This window comes from Passer domesticus, chromosome 1, assembly GCF_036417665.1.
Source record: "Passer domesticus isolate bPasDom1 chromosome 1, bPasDom1.hap1, whole genome shotgun sequence".
Lineage (NCBI taxonomy): Eukaryota > Metazoa > Chordata > Aves > Passeriformes > Passeridae > Passer > Passer domesticus.
In genome coordinates this window covers 83,303,646-83,320,299 of record NC_087474.1, presented here as the reverse complement: position 1 = coordinate 83,320,299, position 16,654 = coordinate 83,303,646, and the positions used below count along the sequence as shown (strand labels likewise).

The 16,654-nt window shown below is 35.2% G+C and overlaps 1 protein-coding gene across 4 annotated transcripts in view; it reads right to left on the bottom strand.

The window, feature by feature from the left end:
* Window positions 1–16,654, bottom strand: part of CDH10 (cadherin 10) — a 94,782-nt gene that overhangs the window by 46,391 nt on the left and 31,737 nt on the right. For all 4 annotated transcript variants that reach the window (XM_064427489.1, XM_064427509.1, XM_064427500.1 and 1 more), the window contains one exon: window positions 9,825–10,202. In XM_064427489.1, coding sequence (XP_064283559.1) covers window positions 9,825–10,055 — 231 coding nt within the window. In that variant the 5' untranslated portion in view covers window positions 10,056–10,202. The remainder of the gene's footprint in view (window positions 1–9,824; window positions 10,203–16,654) is intronic.

Here is a 16,654-nt window from a genome sequence, read left to right as displayed (position 1 = left end):
TTCCCATTCAAATTTTGCACTCCCAGTCATCTGAGTATACATTGCAGGCAGCAATCTTTGTAACTTCTTAGTTTCAGAAACTACCATACCATGAATATCCCAGAACATTTTCTTTGTTCAGTGCATATTTTCCACCTAGCTCTTTGCATAAATCTGTTTATGCATGTCTTTTTAGGATACCAAGCCTCCTAACTTTCACTCATAATTTTTTAAGCTCTGACATGTGTTCAGATGTGTAAGGTACCTTTGTACTTTCCTTTCAAGCATTTGGGTGGTCTGCGAATTCAATCTTTGAAACAAAAACAAGACAGCTTCTGTTCTCAGGCTTTAAGAGATTAGGAACTCATCTAGGGTTATATGTTAAAAATTACTACAGACCAAAATATTGTAAAATTAAAGGATAATTTTTTCCTCAGTGGTCCTGTCCTCCTTTAATGCTCTGAAGTAAATAGCTGTTGAAAAAACTCAGGAATCAGAAATAACTGATTGAGAAATAACACTGATGAGTTGGACAATGATGTTAATTTACTCCTGCAAGCAAATCCCACTCTGTCTTCAGGGACTTCAGATACTTACTGCCTCAAAACAAAAGGTATTAGAGACTTTGGAAGAACTTAGCAAGTTCTTCCAGTCTTTTTGTTTCAGCTTATTTTAATTATCTTGAGAGACAAAACCACTCATAAATATAAGGAAAACCTTCTAGTAGGAAGACATTTTAAAAGGGTAAACATCAACTTTTAACTTCTTAGAACTCTCTCCCTCATGGGTATTTTGTTGCAAGTCACCAATTTTTCCACAGTATTACTCCCAGATCTTACTTGCTATCTGTGCATACAGGATATTTAAAAGGTCATCTGCATCTGATTTAACAAAAAAAAAAAAAAAAAAAAAAAAAAAAAATCAAGAGAAGGAAAAGAAAAAAAGAAACCCCTAAGGAGAATCAGACTTTGAATTACTGCTGTAACTATTGGCTATTTACACATTTATAATTTCAAATAAGGTATAGGTCAAAAATTTGTAATGCTCTCTTTTATATTATGTTTTTTAATTCCTTGAGTGAATGAATGTACTGTGATGAAGCAGACTCTTCCTTTCCTGAGTTGTGGCTTTGAATACAAATTATTTCACTTTTATCAGTTCTTTCCCTTTTCGACTTTTTTTGTGACAAGCAGATAAATTTCTAAAACCAAAAGATAAATTGAACTGAAAGGAACTGGAGAATTCAGATTAAATTATTTCCCAGTTTCTTATACTATTTTGAATCATGATGTTGTTTTAAGTACAGTGCATAATCAGATACAAACTCTAAATAAAAACCACCCAAGAGAGCTATAGGTGTTCTTCATAAAGGCACCAAAATTGGTGATTTTACACCTGCTGGAAGTATGTCCATAATTTAGACTATCTTCCTTCTAAATATTCCTGACAACTGGTAGATGTTATTTCCCTTTGTGCTTACACAGATGAGAATTATCTATTTTATAAATTATTTTCAAAACTGCAGAATACTGCTACTGGGATTACTAACATAAATATTAAAATCTACCATTTAAAAATAGTTTTCTCAGATATTGAGAAAAGGAGTTTCAGGAAACCCACCTCCATGTCTACCAGAACCGTATTAACTCCTCAGACTCATTTACCAGCTCTCATCAAATTGATAAATGGCTTGGACTCAAGTATCAATATACAAAAGAAAAATTGAGAAGTCAAATAATATTATTAATTCTTCCATCAAAACCAGATAGTTTTCATTAAATTATTTAGGTAAAGCTAGCCTGCCAGAATTCAAGAAAGACTGGACAATGCACTCAGGCACATGGTATGTTTCTTGAGGTTCTGTGCAGGGCCAGGAGTTGAACTCAATCCTTGTGGATCCCTTCCAGCTCAGGAGATTCTGTGGTTGTGTGATTCATACATTCCCAGTGTTTTTCATTTATCATGCTACCTCGAAGCAATCAATAACATTAGACAAGCAGCTTCCATTTACTTGACAGAAGAGGAGGAAAAAATATTTAGCTACTTGTCCCTACTCATATTTTCATTTATGAGTAGACTTGCAAAGTATTTGCATAAGGGTAAAGCACTTGCAAGCAATTAGATGGATGGACTTGGAGACACATGAAGTGAAACACCCACACTGTTTTGAAAGTGGTATTGGTGAAGCACTCATAGCAGATTAAGTATGAACATAGCATGTAATTCTGCAATACTGAGAACTATTGACACATGGACAAGGAAATAATAAAAAGCTATTTTAATATACATGAGGTAAGCATGTTATCATATATAGAGCAGGTGCCTGGGCAGTGGCAGCGGCAGCACTGGGGGCTCTGACGGGCGTTCCCTGCGCCGGGCTGGAGCTGTGCCGGGGCTGCCCTGCCCGGCCCCAGGTGGTGCCAGCGGCTGCAGCGACTCCAGAGCAAGGCATGGCTGAGCCCCTCAGGGAGCAGCAAAACACTCCTCCTGACATATGACAGCAAACAAGAAATACTTCTTAGTTCTTTACCTCAAAAGTTCGACATACCAGTTTTAGTATGCAAAAGATGTGCTTGAAAGAGAAAGCTTTAAAATGCCTGCAAAGGGTCATAGGGTCATTTTGATCAGGAAGAACAATTAAGTTCATTTAATTTTCAATTGATTCATAACTTTTTTCAGTAGAACTTAAAATTTCCATTAGTATCTTCCTCTAGTTTGCACGTCCTACATTCAGTTTTAGTTTGTTTTTCTTAGGGGTGGGAAAAAATAAAACCACCTTGTTTTTGTGAAGATCTATTGCAGATTCCAATTAAAGACCATTAAAAGTATTAAACTTGGTAAGTAAAATGCTTAAGGTCCTATAGAGGCCAAAGAGATATAAGAACATATTACAAAATTAGTATTTGCTTGAAAGCTGAGCAAATACAATTTTAGAAATGATATCCCACTTCTTTGACTGTAACTCCTTCAGTTATCATGACCTTTAAAACTGCAAAGTATGCCTAAACTACTCATGGAAGTGAAACAGGTCATCTACTGCGCTTAGTTTTTAACTTCAAGCTGTTGAATATAAGCACATTTACATGTGTCTACCTGAGATACAGATATGTCTACCTAAGCAATTTAGTGTCTTACTGTTCTTTTTCCATGTATTTTGCCTTGCTTCTCTTTTTGAAATTGCAAGGAGTTGAAGAGCACAGTTGCCTGTGTTGAACACTGCTCAGCCCACAGAAGGAATTTGCCATGAAATAAGAACAGAATGAAGAAACAGGATGGAGTGAACTCCAGGCCTCACAGAGGTGAAGTCTGGTTAGCTCATCCTGGTTAACACATCCAGGCAAAATTCTTCCTACGGGAAACTGTGTAAGGAAGCAACTGCTTGTACACATACCACTGATCAAACAAAGATCACCCCAAGTTATGGGCCAGATGGCATCTGTGACCACCAATGAACACCTAGGTCCACCCAAACATCCTTCGATGCATACCCAGCACCTGGACTGTAAGAGAAGACCCCATAGCAGGAACTGGGGATAAGATAAAGGTTGTACTATTTTCCAGGTGTTACCTCAGATGCAGGGCGAGGTTAAAAAAAACTGAAGGAGAAGAACACATCCCTGATATTGGACACAAATAATACAGAATTTATGGATTACAAGGAAAGCCAAAGCAGCAACTGTGCTGAATCAGCTCTGATTGGGTAAAAAGGTCATTCTGGCCAGGGGGACATCATGACCCACTAACTTAAAAAACTCACTTGGTGCAAAAGAAAGGAAAGTCTCAAGAGGCAACTGGGAGTGTTCATTTCGGTCTTATCATTTAGTGTCAGATAATTTGGATACTGGGAATCATCCTCTTAAGCAGCTGGGTTAAATATGCCCTCAGTATGCCCTACTCAAGTGATTTAACTTCTCTTCTGAGCAGACAACACTTTAAAGAAACCTATACACACAGACATCTGCCCAAGGCTGTGAAGCCACAGTCTTTGAAAAAATGTATCTGGCTTCAAATTCAAGCACACAACTGTGGCCATTTTGGTCATCACTAAAAGACTTGTGGACACTACAAAGCCTTTGCATTCTTCAACAGTTGCAAATTGTATTGTGTCATCCAGGACAGTACCTAACAAACAATTCATTATTTATGAGAATAAAACCTAAGTATTCAGCCTGGTTAGCTTTTTGCCACCAGCACCTTCTGCTGCTGTTTCCTGAAGCAAGAAATCGGAGCCTCCAGCATACACTGAGGTTTCCAAAGGAATAATCCTTTTGCAAACAGAAAATATCAACCCTCTGCACACTTAACAATTTAGAGTAAGTGATGAATCTAAGCATTTTAAGTCATAAACTTCCACTAAGCTGAGACTCAACAGACTATGAGAATGAACCTTTCCCAGACTCACTGAGAATCAATCAGCCCTCAGGACAATCCTACAGGAAGCGTTTAATGTCTCTGATGTTATAGGAAAACAATATTACACTCTGACACTGTTGACCTGTTCTTAAATTTCTAGGAGGCCACACGTGTACCCCCAAAAGCAATCTTTCATATGCTTGAAATGAACTGGTGCCTTAAATAACCCTCTACACATTCAATATTTTAAGTCTTGCTGAGAAATAAATAAATTTCTAAATGTTCTTGTGTCTCAAATGTCAATTTCATCACACTGCAGTATCTTCAATAAGATAAGGTTTTTGAAGATACACAGCTGTGAATAACTTGGACTTTGCTTCCAGTAGAATTATACCAAAACCACCTCACATGGAAACTGTTAAAAGACTAGCTGCCCTCTTTCACCTTGACAGATCACTATTCATTTATACAGTTTGCAGAATATCTTCCATCCCTTTCCATTCTTTTTTATTGATCTCTGTCATGAGAATCTGCTCTAGCTGAAAATTCAACCTCTACAGAACTTCAGTGCCACAGAGCTGATTACCTTCACTGGAAGGAAAAGGCATTTTATATCTCTCAGTCAGATCTCCACACCAAATATTAAGCCTGCACATTAGCACTTGCAATTCAAAACCCTACTCTTCAGTCTCTCATAGCAGCAGAAAGGTCTTCAAAATAGAAAGAACTATGGTAGAAACATCTTCAGAAACAAAAATGCAGAGATTTTTAGAAGGGTTTGGTAAGTCTTCACCTTACCACTACAATAACATCACTTCACTGGGACTTTTTATTATATAAGTCACACCTGGTGATGAATCCTTTGAAATCAAAACATGGTATTTTGTGCTACCCTCTTCAAACCAGTACTTTTGGTAGCTGCTTCATGAGAAAGAAAAACACAAACAACATCTGAGGTGTCACTGCCTTATGTCTTTCTGAGTGCTATGTGGTACATCATCCACAGCATCAACAGTTACTGAAACTGTAACTGCTGCCCTTGAAAACGCGTCATGCTCACACAGCTTGCTAAGACACTCCCTCAGAATCACGTCTGGGTTGGGATTCTCGAAGTGAAAGGAACTAAGTGAGGTTGACATGTTCTGCTCTTTACACCATCAAAGAGAACGACTACACTTACAAGCACGGGAAAGTGAATACTGCCAGGATAATCCTTTCTGGTAACAGTTCTAATATGACACACACAAATGTTATACACATTTATGTGCAAATATATGATTAATTATCCCTTGAGATACTGAAAGGCATTGTACTAAGTGTAACACAGTGTTCAGTCTCTCAAAGTGCTGAAATATTTGTCAGTTGATCATTTATGCAATAAAACTACTGTAATGGAAATTGCTAGAAAAAGTCAGTATCTATCTCAGAAAGCTAAGTTGGGAAAATATCTGCAAAAATAAACAACTGACAAGATCTGTTGAGATAGTAAGAGGGGAAATGAACTTTAATATGGATAAATAATTATTTGAAAATTTATTTTTAATGACTCTGTACTATGATATTGTTGGTACACAGTAGTGCTTCCTTTAGGTGACAACTACTAGAAAACAAAATTTTGTTTTAAAAGCATTTTTTTTACTGGACATACTTAAAGTACATTGAAGTTTTTCAGCACAGGTCTGAAAATGCATAATATTTTATAATTTCAGCACTTAATTTGAAAAACAGAAAATGGGCCTTGAAACTGTATACTAAGAAAAGAAATAAAAATTATGACCCAACTTTCCATAATATTAATGAAGTGGTTTTCTGACATGAGGCTTACACTTCTTTTAGAATATTCCTGTATTGTTTAGCTGAAACTCGGAGGACCACTGTTGCTCAGATTTTCTTCTAGTAGGAAATTTCTTCTAAATTTCTTCAGATTTTCTTCTATCTTTTGTAAAGATACCTCAAAGACAAATTGTATTTCATATATATATATATATATAGAGAGAGAGAGAGAGAGAGAGAGAGAGAGAGAGGGAGAGGTTTGGTTTTCCACATGGTTCCACTTTGTGACTTCAGCCTTTAGTAGAAATCCAGGTGGAACCATTATTTGAGGTTCTGTATGTACAAAAATCACTTACATAATTTTGATTTCTGTTCTAAGGATGCTCTGTATTACATGAAGAAAAGGATGACCATCCTCTTTCTTGTGATAATAATAAATACTGATCTAAAGAAACCTGGGAAAGCCCAGGCAATAACCAGCTAATATGCACTCTGCCACCATTTCACATAGATTAAAGAAGGCATGCTTCAGTTGTTATGGGATTATGTATCTCATTAATTCAGTGAACCCCATTTCCATCGTATTATTGTAGTTGAACATTCTCAAGATGACCCAAACAGTTAATAAATGAGTGTATAAATTGCATTGTGAATTGTAGACACTTGTTTCATATTTGTCAGTTATTAAGTTTCCCTGATAGATATTTACATGGAGGTTATGAAACAAGAAAAAATATATCAGTCCTGAGATCAGAAAGCAAAAGATGTAAACCATAAACCCAGACGAATCAGCATTGGAAGTTCTGCTGATTTGTCCACTGGCACTGCACAAAAATTCTCTCATTGTCCTGGGCCATGAATCATTCAGTTCTCTTATTATCTCCCAAAATTTCCAAACACACTGCAGAGAAATTAACAAGGAAGTGGCATTTCATGCCACCCACCTATCAAAATAATTTTGTCTCTGGATAAAATCAGATAAAGGGAAACATCCAGAAATGTTTTGAGTATAGAACTGAGATGGTCGTTGGAAAGGTAAGTGCAAAAACAAGAGAAAGGAGATAGGTACTATAAAATTCATACAGAAAAATTTTATCACTAATTCTTTATTTACCTAATCATTTGAGATTTTGGACTATCAGAATAAAACATTATTGATGTAACAATCATTTTTTTATTCCACATATAATTATATTTCATTTCATTAGCTTCCTTTGTGTAAAACTCTCCCTGAACAAATACCATGCTATGATACTCTTCATTTTATATGTGTTTTCTATCCTTTTCCCAAACTTGTAACAAAATTACTACTGGAAAATTTTATATGCTGTTTAATTTTAAATTTGCTTTTGCAAATTAACAACTCTTTTATTCTAAGCAGAAAAAACTAGATGAAAGCGCTGTCTTAACAGCTCATCAAGTTTCTTCTCAGTGCTGTACTCTGAATCCATCATCTTACTTATCTTTACTTACCACTACATTTTTGCAAACACTTATTTTCTCACAGCCAAAGCAGTTCAATGTTTATCAACAGCTTTTCTAATGCAGGTGAGTTAGTCTAAAAAATGTTAACCCTTTCCTCTCTAATGAGTTTTCCTTCAATTATTTATGATTGGAAGAAAAACTTTAAGTAACACCACTCCCTCTTCATTATTTGAAATCATAAATATTCAAAAATAATACAATAGGAAAAAAGTAATCAGCATGCTTATGAAGGTCCTTAAATATGATGTTCTGGGTGCCCTGGAAAGCTATTTATTTCCTAGAACTGTTGTAAGCAATATACTTTCAACACAATAATAAAGTTTTGATATAGTGACCCTTCTTACTTTGTGGGCAAGGTCAATTTTCATAACCTATCAACCTGACCCCGACTGAGGACCTGACCTACTTGCTTTAAAACACTTGGTAGTCATCACTTTACAGCTGAGAACTGGATGAAATAAATATAGGAACTATTTACAAGACTCTCAATATGCTTTGGAAATAGCTGCATTATTTAAATGCTAATATTACAGACTCAAGGCAACAAATAAAAAATGGCTTACTCATCCATAAGCCTGCACTCCTAAATTTTTCCTTAGTGTTTAAATTTCAAAAGTTTTAATAAGCATTTCCTGTCACAAATCCTCCAGTGTCCTTAATTCCTCCAAGAAACGTTTTATAACATAATGCTCCCGTACACCAATACAGGCTGGGGCCCAGCTGGCTGGATAGCAGTTTTGCAGAGTGACCTTGGGGTCCTTTTGAGCAACAAGCTGACCAGGAGCCAGAAACGTGCAGCAAAGGGCATCAGCACCCTGGGCTCCATTTGGAAGAGATCACCTGGAGATCATGAGATGATCATTCCTCTCTCCTCTGCCTCAGTGAGATACATCTGTCCTCTTGTGTCAAGGTCTGGGCTGCCCATGTGAAGAGAGGTAGAGAACTACTGGAAGGGACTCCAGGAAATAGCCAGAGAGTTGAGAAGGGATTTAGGGCATTTTTCATATGAGGAGATGCTGAGAGAGCTGAGACTGTTCAGCCTGCCAAAGAGAAGGCTCAGCACAGACCTTATTAATGTATATAAATACTTGTTGGGAAGAAGTGAGGGAGACAGGCCCAGTTTCTTTTCAGTGGTGCTCAGTGACATGACAAGAGACAAAAGGCACAATGTGATATACAAGAACTTCCCTTTAAATACAGGAACAACTCTTTTACTGACTGGATGGTCAAACACTTGAATAGTTTGACCAGTGAGATTGTGGAGTCTCTATCTCTGGAGCTATTTAAAATCTGACAGGACACAGACATGAGGAAAATCAAGCTTGCCCTGCTTTGAGCATGGGGTTTGGACTAGTTGATTTCCAAACATGCCTTACAATCTTAGCTTCTCTGTGACTCAATGATTTTCAGTCAGTATTTCACTGTGGTATTTTGCAAGTTCAAAATCATGTAAATACTGAAAATATGCTTTATAGAAAATTGAATTTCTTTGTTTAGAACCAACATTGGTGCTAAGTTGTACCCATTACTGCTGACACTATATTTCATTTTTAAGAAAATTACTTTGAATTAACATCTGGTACCTGTTTAAATGTTATTGTGGCATTATGCATTATATATATTTTTGATAAATTCCTTGGGAAAACCTAAACATCAACAGAAAATTATTTAAAGGACACCTCCAGTGTAATTTATGTAGACCTCTAGTAAGCTACACCGTCACATGTACCAGTCTGCTGTCTTCTATTGCAGTTTACTTCCTAACCACGTGATTTCTATCACATGGTTTGCAAATAAACTTTACTCCCTGCAGTTAATTGATTTTCAGGAAGAGGTAAAGAGGAAGAATATTTTTTTCTTCAAAATAGGTTGCACTCCTCAAAGATAAGCATAGAAAAAGAATGCAATATCTTGTATAAAACATGAAATATTCACAGACAAAGCTGGAAAATTATTTTATAATGATTTATACAATATTATGCTTTGACAATGAAGACATACTGAGTGGGCTGCTGGAAGGTATGATGTTCTTAAACAAACAAGTCTGTCAAAAATATTTTCATTTGTTTCTTTCAAGTATTTCTCAGTAGCTCTAACTAGCAACACTTAGTGATTCTAGTAGGAGAAACATACTGGAAATCTGCTTCTTACAAATTAGATTAAAACACAGAATGTAGGACTGTGGAAAGAAAGAACACTTGAAAATTATACCGAAAACCTTATGAGAAACCTACCTTGCCTACATACTGATAGTCAGATCCTGTGTATTCCTCTAAAAGAAAAAACTGATTCCACATCCAGCCTCGCTTCTGGCGGTGCATTGCTTTCCCATCATTCCCTAAAGCACGTCCTCCAAAGCTTTTGGGTCTGAGATCAGGAGTCCTTCTGAAGAGCATTTCTGTATGGCAAGGATGTGGCAGCCACATCCAGAGCAGCAGAAGTAATAGGACTTGCTGTATTGTCATAGTTCTCCACTGCTGATGCTCTTCAAGCCGGTCGGCAGTGGAGCGTAAAGTTTTGTTTTTCTTGGCTTGTTTTTTATGTATCTAGTCTCTGATTCTGCCAAGCAGTTTCCAGCAGCTCATCTCTGAACTGTACACAGTAACTAAATCCTGAAAATAAACAGAGAAGAGACAATGTAAGTTGAAATGCATTCACTCCTTACTGTCCAACATCACTGCTATTGTACCCTTCACATAAAAAACATGATGACATAGAAAGCAATCTGGTCAGAAATATAAAGGTTATCCATATAGGAGGAACACTGAATCTATCAAGTAGCTGCTGTAAGAATACTTCCTTAAAAAATGTAATAGTGCCATTTAAAAAAAAATCAATTTAGAAACTTCTGAGAGTGTTCTTTATTTAGACTGGTGGATAAATATTGCCGAAACTTACACATTAAATACTGATGCCTTTGCTTCAAATGTTTTCCACCCAATTTCATTTACAAGAATTTCAGTGTTTTATTAATCTTAGTATCAAGAGACATGAAACTCTAACACAAAGTAGTTTTAGAAAATTACAAATGGTAAAACACCAGTTCTCCAGGGTATTTTAAATGGTAAAAGGAAATATCATATGCATCAGAAGAACTACAACATGATACAAAGCAAACTTTTAAACAGAAAACCTTCTTGAGATGGTCTTGCAATATGGAGTGATGCAAGCTTAGACTTAAAATATAGGAAACATTTTTATGTTAGCCTGTTTTCCAAGTATCTTGAAATACTGAATTTAATCTCGTTGTGGGAAATTATATTACAGAGAGAGAGCAAGCCTCTCCCAAATCACCCCTTTTTTGTCTCCACTTTTGTTTTTTTCACTTTGCTTTATTTGATTTCTTTCTTCATCTAACAGAACCATGAGATGTTATTTCAGCAAGAGAAATTCAGTCAAGTCCTCCTTACTTCTATACAAGCATTTAAAGAATAACATTTTTTGTTAGTGAGATCATATGGTAATTTTTTCCTCCAGTAAATAATAAAAACCTTTGATTTGTCATCTTAATAGCATGTAGCTTCTGCAAACTTTAATCAGGATGGTTTTGCTATTTTTCCTAGCATACCCATAAAAAACAATGGTGTTTGTTGCACTTCCTAGAATATTCTACCAGATGTGGCAAAAAACTCAAGTAATAATAAGCTTGGGTATTTTTTTTCTCATCTTTTCTGATTTTAATAGGTAAGTAATGTGTTCTTCTTTCAATAACTTTACAGTATATTTCACTATAATCTTAAATATTTTATTTTTCAAAGAAGAGCTATGTAAAAAATTCAGAAAATCTTCCTGTATTTCAATTTGATATTGATATGTTACTCAAGTAACTGTCCCAGGAAGCCTGTGTTGATTAAAAGAGCTTGTAATAAAATGTCAGGATTTTTAAAGTGGGTACACTATGAAATATAGTGACAAAGTTTAAAAACTGTGTGTCTGTGGGCAGGCATGTTAATACCTGAACAGATACTTTTCAGGAACCCATTATTGTCTTCAAGTTATATTCACTCAGGAGAACATTTTCCCCACTCTCCAAGTATTTGGAAGTCCAAAAAACTTCTCAAAGCCACTGCTTTGATGCATCCACATTAAGGATGTTGGCCCCTGTTCTCAGTAACTCACAGACACCCATTTTCATTGGTCTAAACAAACACCAAGTTATATATAATTTCATTTACCCCTTTTCCCTTTCTCCTAAAATTTTGACATTTACCTCATTTGTGAACTCTGATTAATAGACAGAACAATCTGTTCTAATATAAGCTACTAATGATGAATATGTTACATATGCTGAATTATATTAGCATGTACAAACTGGAGATGTGGCCCTCCACCTTGGAAATTATTTATCACAACTCATACTTTCTTTTAAGACAAAGGTATAATGAGTGAGAGAAGAAGGCAAAGATTTATTCTACGATAACGAGAAATATGTCTTCTCAAAGACCATAAGAAAGTCAAAGTTGAAATTCTCTCTCTCAATTTCCCTAAAATTTTGACAATTATTTCCCTAGAATTTTCAAAACTATTGCGTTTTCCTGAAAAGGATATGCAGAATTTTCTTCTCTCACTCTCTCTTTTTGTGTGTGTATGTGTATGGGAGAGAGTGTTTCCTTTCTTTTTTTCACTTTTTCACTTTCTTGTTGCCCTCAGTATATGTATTCCATTATCCACACATTATTATTTGATGTAGAAGTGTTGTTAAATGCCTCTTGGGAAATAATGCTTCAATATTAGGGGTTGTTATTGAATTTCCTTCTTGTTAAATTAGGTCAGCAGAATGAAAGCTCAGATGAAATTTGTTAAACTCACAAAAGTAGCTAATGTACTTGGCAAGCACAGCTGCTTAATGGATGTACATACCAGCAAGGACTTTTCTCTCCTTTGAGAGTCCTGTTGGAGTTCAGTTTCCTGCTTTAAATGGGATGAGTTTGATAGTAGTCTACTCTAAAGTAATAATATTTACCTTTTAAAATGAGCTAGCAAAAAAGAAAGAACAGACTAAACTAATAAAAAGCATTATATAAAGGTAAAATTTGAACACAATTAGATGAAGGAAATCTTTTAATCCATAACTACAGAAAGTAAACAGAAATCTGAGTTCTGTATTAGATTGCTTATCTGGATTCTGTGCTGGAAGAGTGAATGGAGGAAGAAACATTTTTCATTTTGTTTTTTGGTGTTTGGAATTTTTTTGTGGTTTTCTTCATTGTTTGTTGTTTGTGTGGTTGTTTTTTTTTTCTTTTTAGTTCCCTGGAAATCAAGTTGGATAACTGTCAAACTTTTGACAAAAAAATATCTTAGGGGAGGGTTTGAGAACTCAGAAGAGTTTAAATAGCTTTGCTGGCTTAAAGTATTTATTTTTAAAAGAATTTAACGATTTTAAAATAGTTTTAAGTAATTTTAAACTGTTTGACCAATCTTTCTCATAAAATCTATCTCTACCTCTTTTTCTAGATAACTTCTTGAATTTTTGTCACAATAGAAAAGATACAAAAAAAAAAATTAAATAATTTTTAGTTCTATCAGATATATCCAACTTTTGTGTAATATCCTCCTGTGTAAAACCCATATTTTTGTGTAATATCCTTTTAAATTACATTAAAATTACTACAGAAGAACATTGTTCCCAACTGTGTTCTTGTTTATACAGGTTTGTGGATTTGTATTATTTATAATGAGTTTTCTTGGAACAATTTCTAGTATGCAAAACATGGATCAATCATCACTGAAGCTGTTAAATCACCATTAACTTTCAGGTAACAGTTTTGAAACCATTAGGCAGTATTTTCCATGTTTTAATGCTGCTCAAAATGTATTCAGGTGATTTTCAACTCCTACAAAATTCGAAAAACACTATATATAGCTTCTCATTCATGAAACCCCTCCCTCCAATACTAAAACATACTTCATGCCATTTTAAAACTTGTAAGATTTAACATCCCTATAAGATGGGCCGTGAATGCTTTCAACTGATGCATATGTCGAAGGTCCACTTACTTCAGGAGATGGAACTTTTACACCAGGGATTTTATTTCTATATTAAATTATGCCTTCCTTTTGTCTGTTTTTTGGCATTCATATATAGTTACTTTCGGAATTCAACAGAATGAAATTTAAAATAGAAAATTTAATACAGCTCAAAAAACTTTAATTTTTTCTAATAAAGAAATTTTAGTAAATTTCTCTTGTGAGGAGCAAATTTGAACAACAAAAAATTTACTTGGGATACCTACCATTTAAGAATTTTGTTCTGTAGTTGACCTTGGTCAAACTTGAACTGAGTTTTAATTATGTGACATTTCAAAAAGCTTGTTTAAGGAAAGATATTTATGCAATGCTGGTCCTATTTTCTCAATTTCTCTTTCACATGGGAGCCATTTGCAGCTCTAATCTTGTCTTTCAATCCTTTTTGCTATGTTTGTACAAAACAAAGAAATCTTTGGAACAAAGATGCTTTCTGAAAATTAGATTAAACTGTGTTGGAATCTCATGAGGAGAATAATATTTAATTTTATTATACTGGAAGCAAGCAGAGCATATTTTGTTCTTGTTTTGTTCTTGCTCTGCAGAGCTGATGCCAACAGTGCCATTCTTATATACAGCCACATTGAGAAACTTTTCTTACTTTCTGTCTTCTCCAAAGTTTTGGACCAGCCACTGGTAGAGAGCTACCACCATAGTCTGCAGACCTTCTATCACAGTTCCTCCAGCCTTCAGCCCACTGCCAAAGTTCCTATGGCCATCAGCCATGAGCCATAATTCCTACCATTTTGGGTCTTCCCTGAACTAGTCAACTTGCTAAGGTGCTAAGGTTTCATTGCAACTCTGATTCCTGGCTTATGGTATCAGAAATTAAAGTCAAACCTCTGGCTAGGATTTGAAGTAATAGGGACTATTTAACAAGTTAGTAAAAGTAGAAGTAATGTAGAAGCTAAGTGCAGAAAAAATCTGTATTTTCACTGAGCCTCAGAAAAGCTCAGATAATTTAGTTGTGTCTATTTATCTGCCATCTCTATCAAAATCAGAAATTCTTATGCTTTAGAGCATAGTGCAATGAAGCAAGGACTTTAAACAGACAGCTTTGCAAGAGCCTGCAACTCAAAACACAGCAAATCTTTCTCTCTGTATGTGTAACCCATTGGTGTAAGATATCAAGGTAAAAGAAGACAATGCATTTTTATATATTAAGAATATTTGAAACAGACAAATTAAGTCTGTCAAATGATCAATTTGTAATGGATTCTAATATCATCATTCCTTGTATTATTGATTTATGTTCATTCCTTTATGTATTATATTCCAATGAAGTCAACTGATGTCATTCATAATTTAATTGCTTGATTCTGAACTACGAAGATAATCGGTAAATTGTCAATAAGCTGCTTATTTCATAGCTTGTAGCAGAACCCTTGCACACCAGTGACCACACTTCAAGTTATTAAATTATAACAGGAATTTGTGAAGTAGTCAGTTATACCTTTGAACCTTATAATTCAGTCTTTATGAAGTCCTGCAAACATTAATCTGCTTAGGAAATTGAGTTGAATGTACATAGTTCAAGGCTAAACTAAAACAAACCCCAACAACTAACATTTCAGCTACTAGGTATTATAATTTTTAATACTAATAATATTTCATAATCATCAAAACAGCTTCATTTAAAGGAGACTTTGGGGGGAAAGGTACTGAAAAACAAGCAGAGAAAAGAAAGGAAAAAGAAATACTGAACATTACAACTTTTGCTAGAGAAATTTATTTTTTGGGCTATGAGAGATTATATATAAGCATACCTTACATATTTTTAAGTATATTTATGTACTAAAAATTCTGGTTTTTTTTGTTTTTTTTTTTTTTTTTTAAACAAGTAAATATGCACTATACGAAATTCAAAGTGGAAGGTTAAGGATGCAATCCATGTTCCACTGGTAGCTCAGTAACTGGATACCCACAACAATAGTTAAGCGAACAGAAATCCAAAACATGGAAAATACAACTCCAAACTGCTGTTAAACTGAAAAGGAAAAAGGTATCAAAACCCACTTCCCTTCTAGTTCCTCTGCTGTGAAGGATATAGTCCTCCACCCTCTCAAAATCTCTGTATGCCTCACCAAAACCTCTCCCTTGTCTTCTAACAGAAGAGTGAAACCCTCAGGCTTAAGACAGAGCGGGACATTCAAAGGCTGAGCAAAAGACCGGATGAAAGGCAGAAGATATTAGTAACTTATCTTGCGTAACAATTTTGACTGTTTATTAATGACGATTTTTTGTGTTAATTAGATTACCTGGATAGCTAACAATAATTGTTAGCTCTCTACATACAGTGAATATACCTTTTCTGACAGTAAGACATTGAGAATGCCACACTATTATAGCAGTTTTCTACATAGATAGTTAAATTTACTGCTGTCGCTGAAGTTTTGTGGGAGATATTATACAGTATACATATACATTATACATGCAGCAGTGACTAAATGGTGGGAGACTTGTGAACATGAAAACGTTATTTGAATCTTTTAAGTTTCTGTAAATTGTGAGGTACCCACAGCAGGTTACATGTGGCACTCTACTCTCTCTTCTGGATTACTCTTTCTCATCTGATTGTATATACTGAGTTAAAGTTCCAGAGGGTAGCCACCCAGTATTCTTCTGCATGATCAGGATGAACAAGTATAGTTAATTTATTACATTTATAGAGTGTATATGCCCTCTCTGCTGAATTAAAGAAAAAAATCAAAGTATTTAAAAAAATAAATAAAGACACTATGTGAAATTTGCAGGATGTAGCAAAAAAGTGGAAAGATCATAATCGGTTGCACAGAATAACAATAAACTACTGTGTTGAGTTGACACAGGCAGGCAGCCAGAACAACCACAAACCTATGTGTGAAATGAAAAGAGTAAAATCATTTTGTTACTCACTACCCAGAGTATCCTGAAGCAGCACTGGGCAGAGACAGCCAAGAGGGAATGCAGGCACCATCAGGCTCAGTCCACCCTGATGGACAGCAGCCCTGCTGTTTGCACACATTTGTCAAGGGCCAGTGTACATGTAGTTTACCACCAT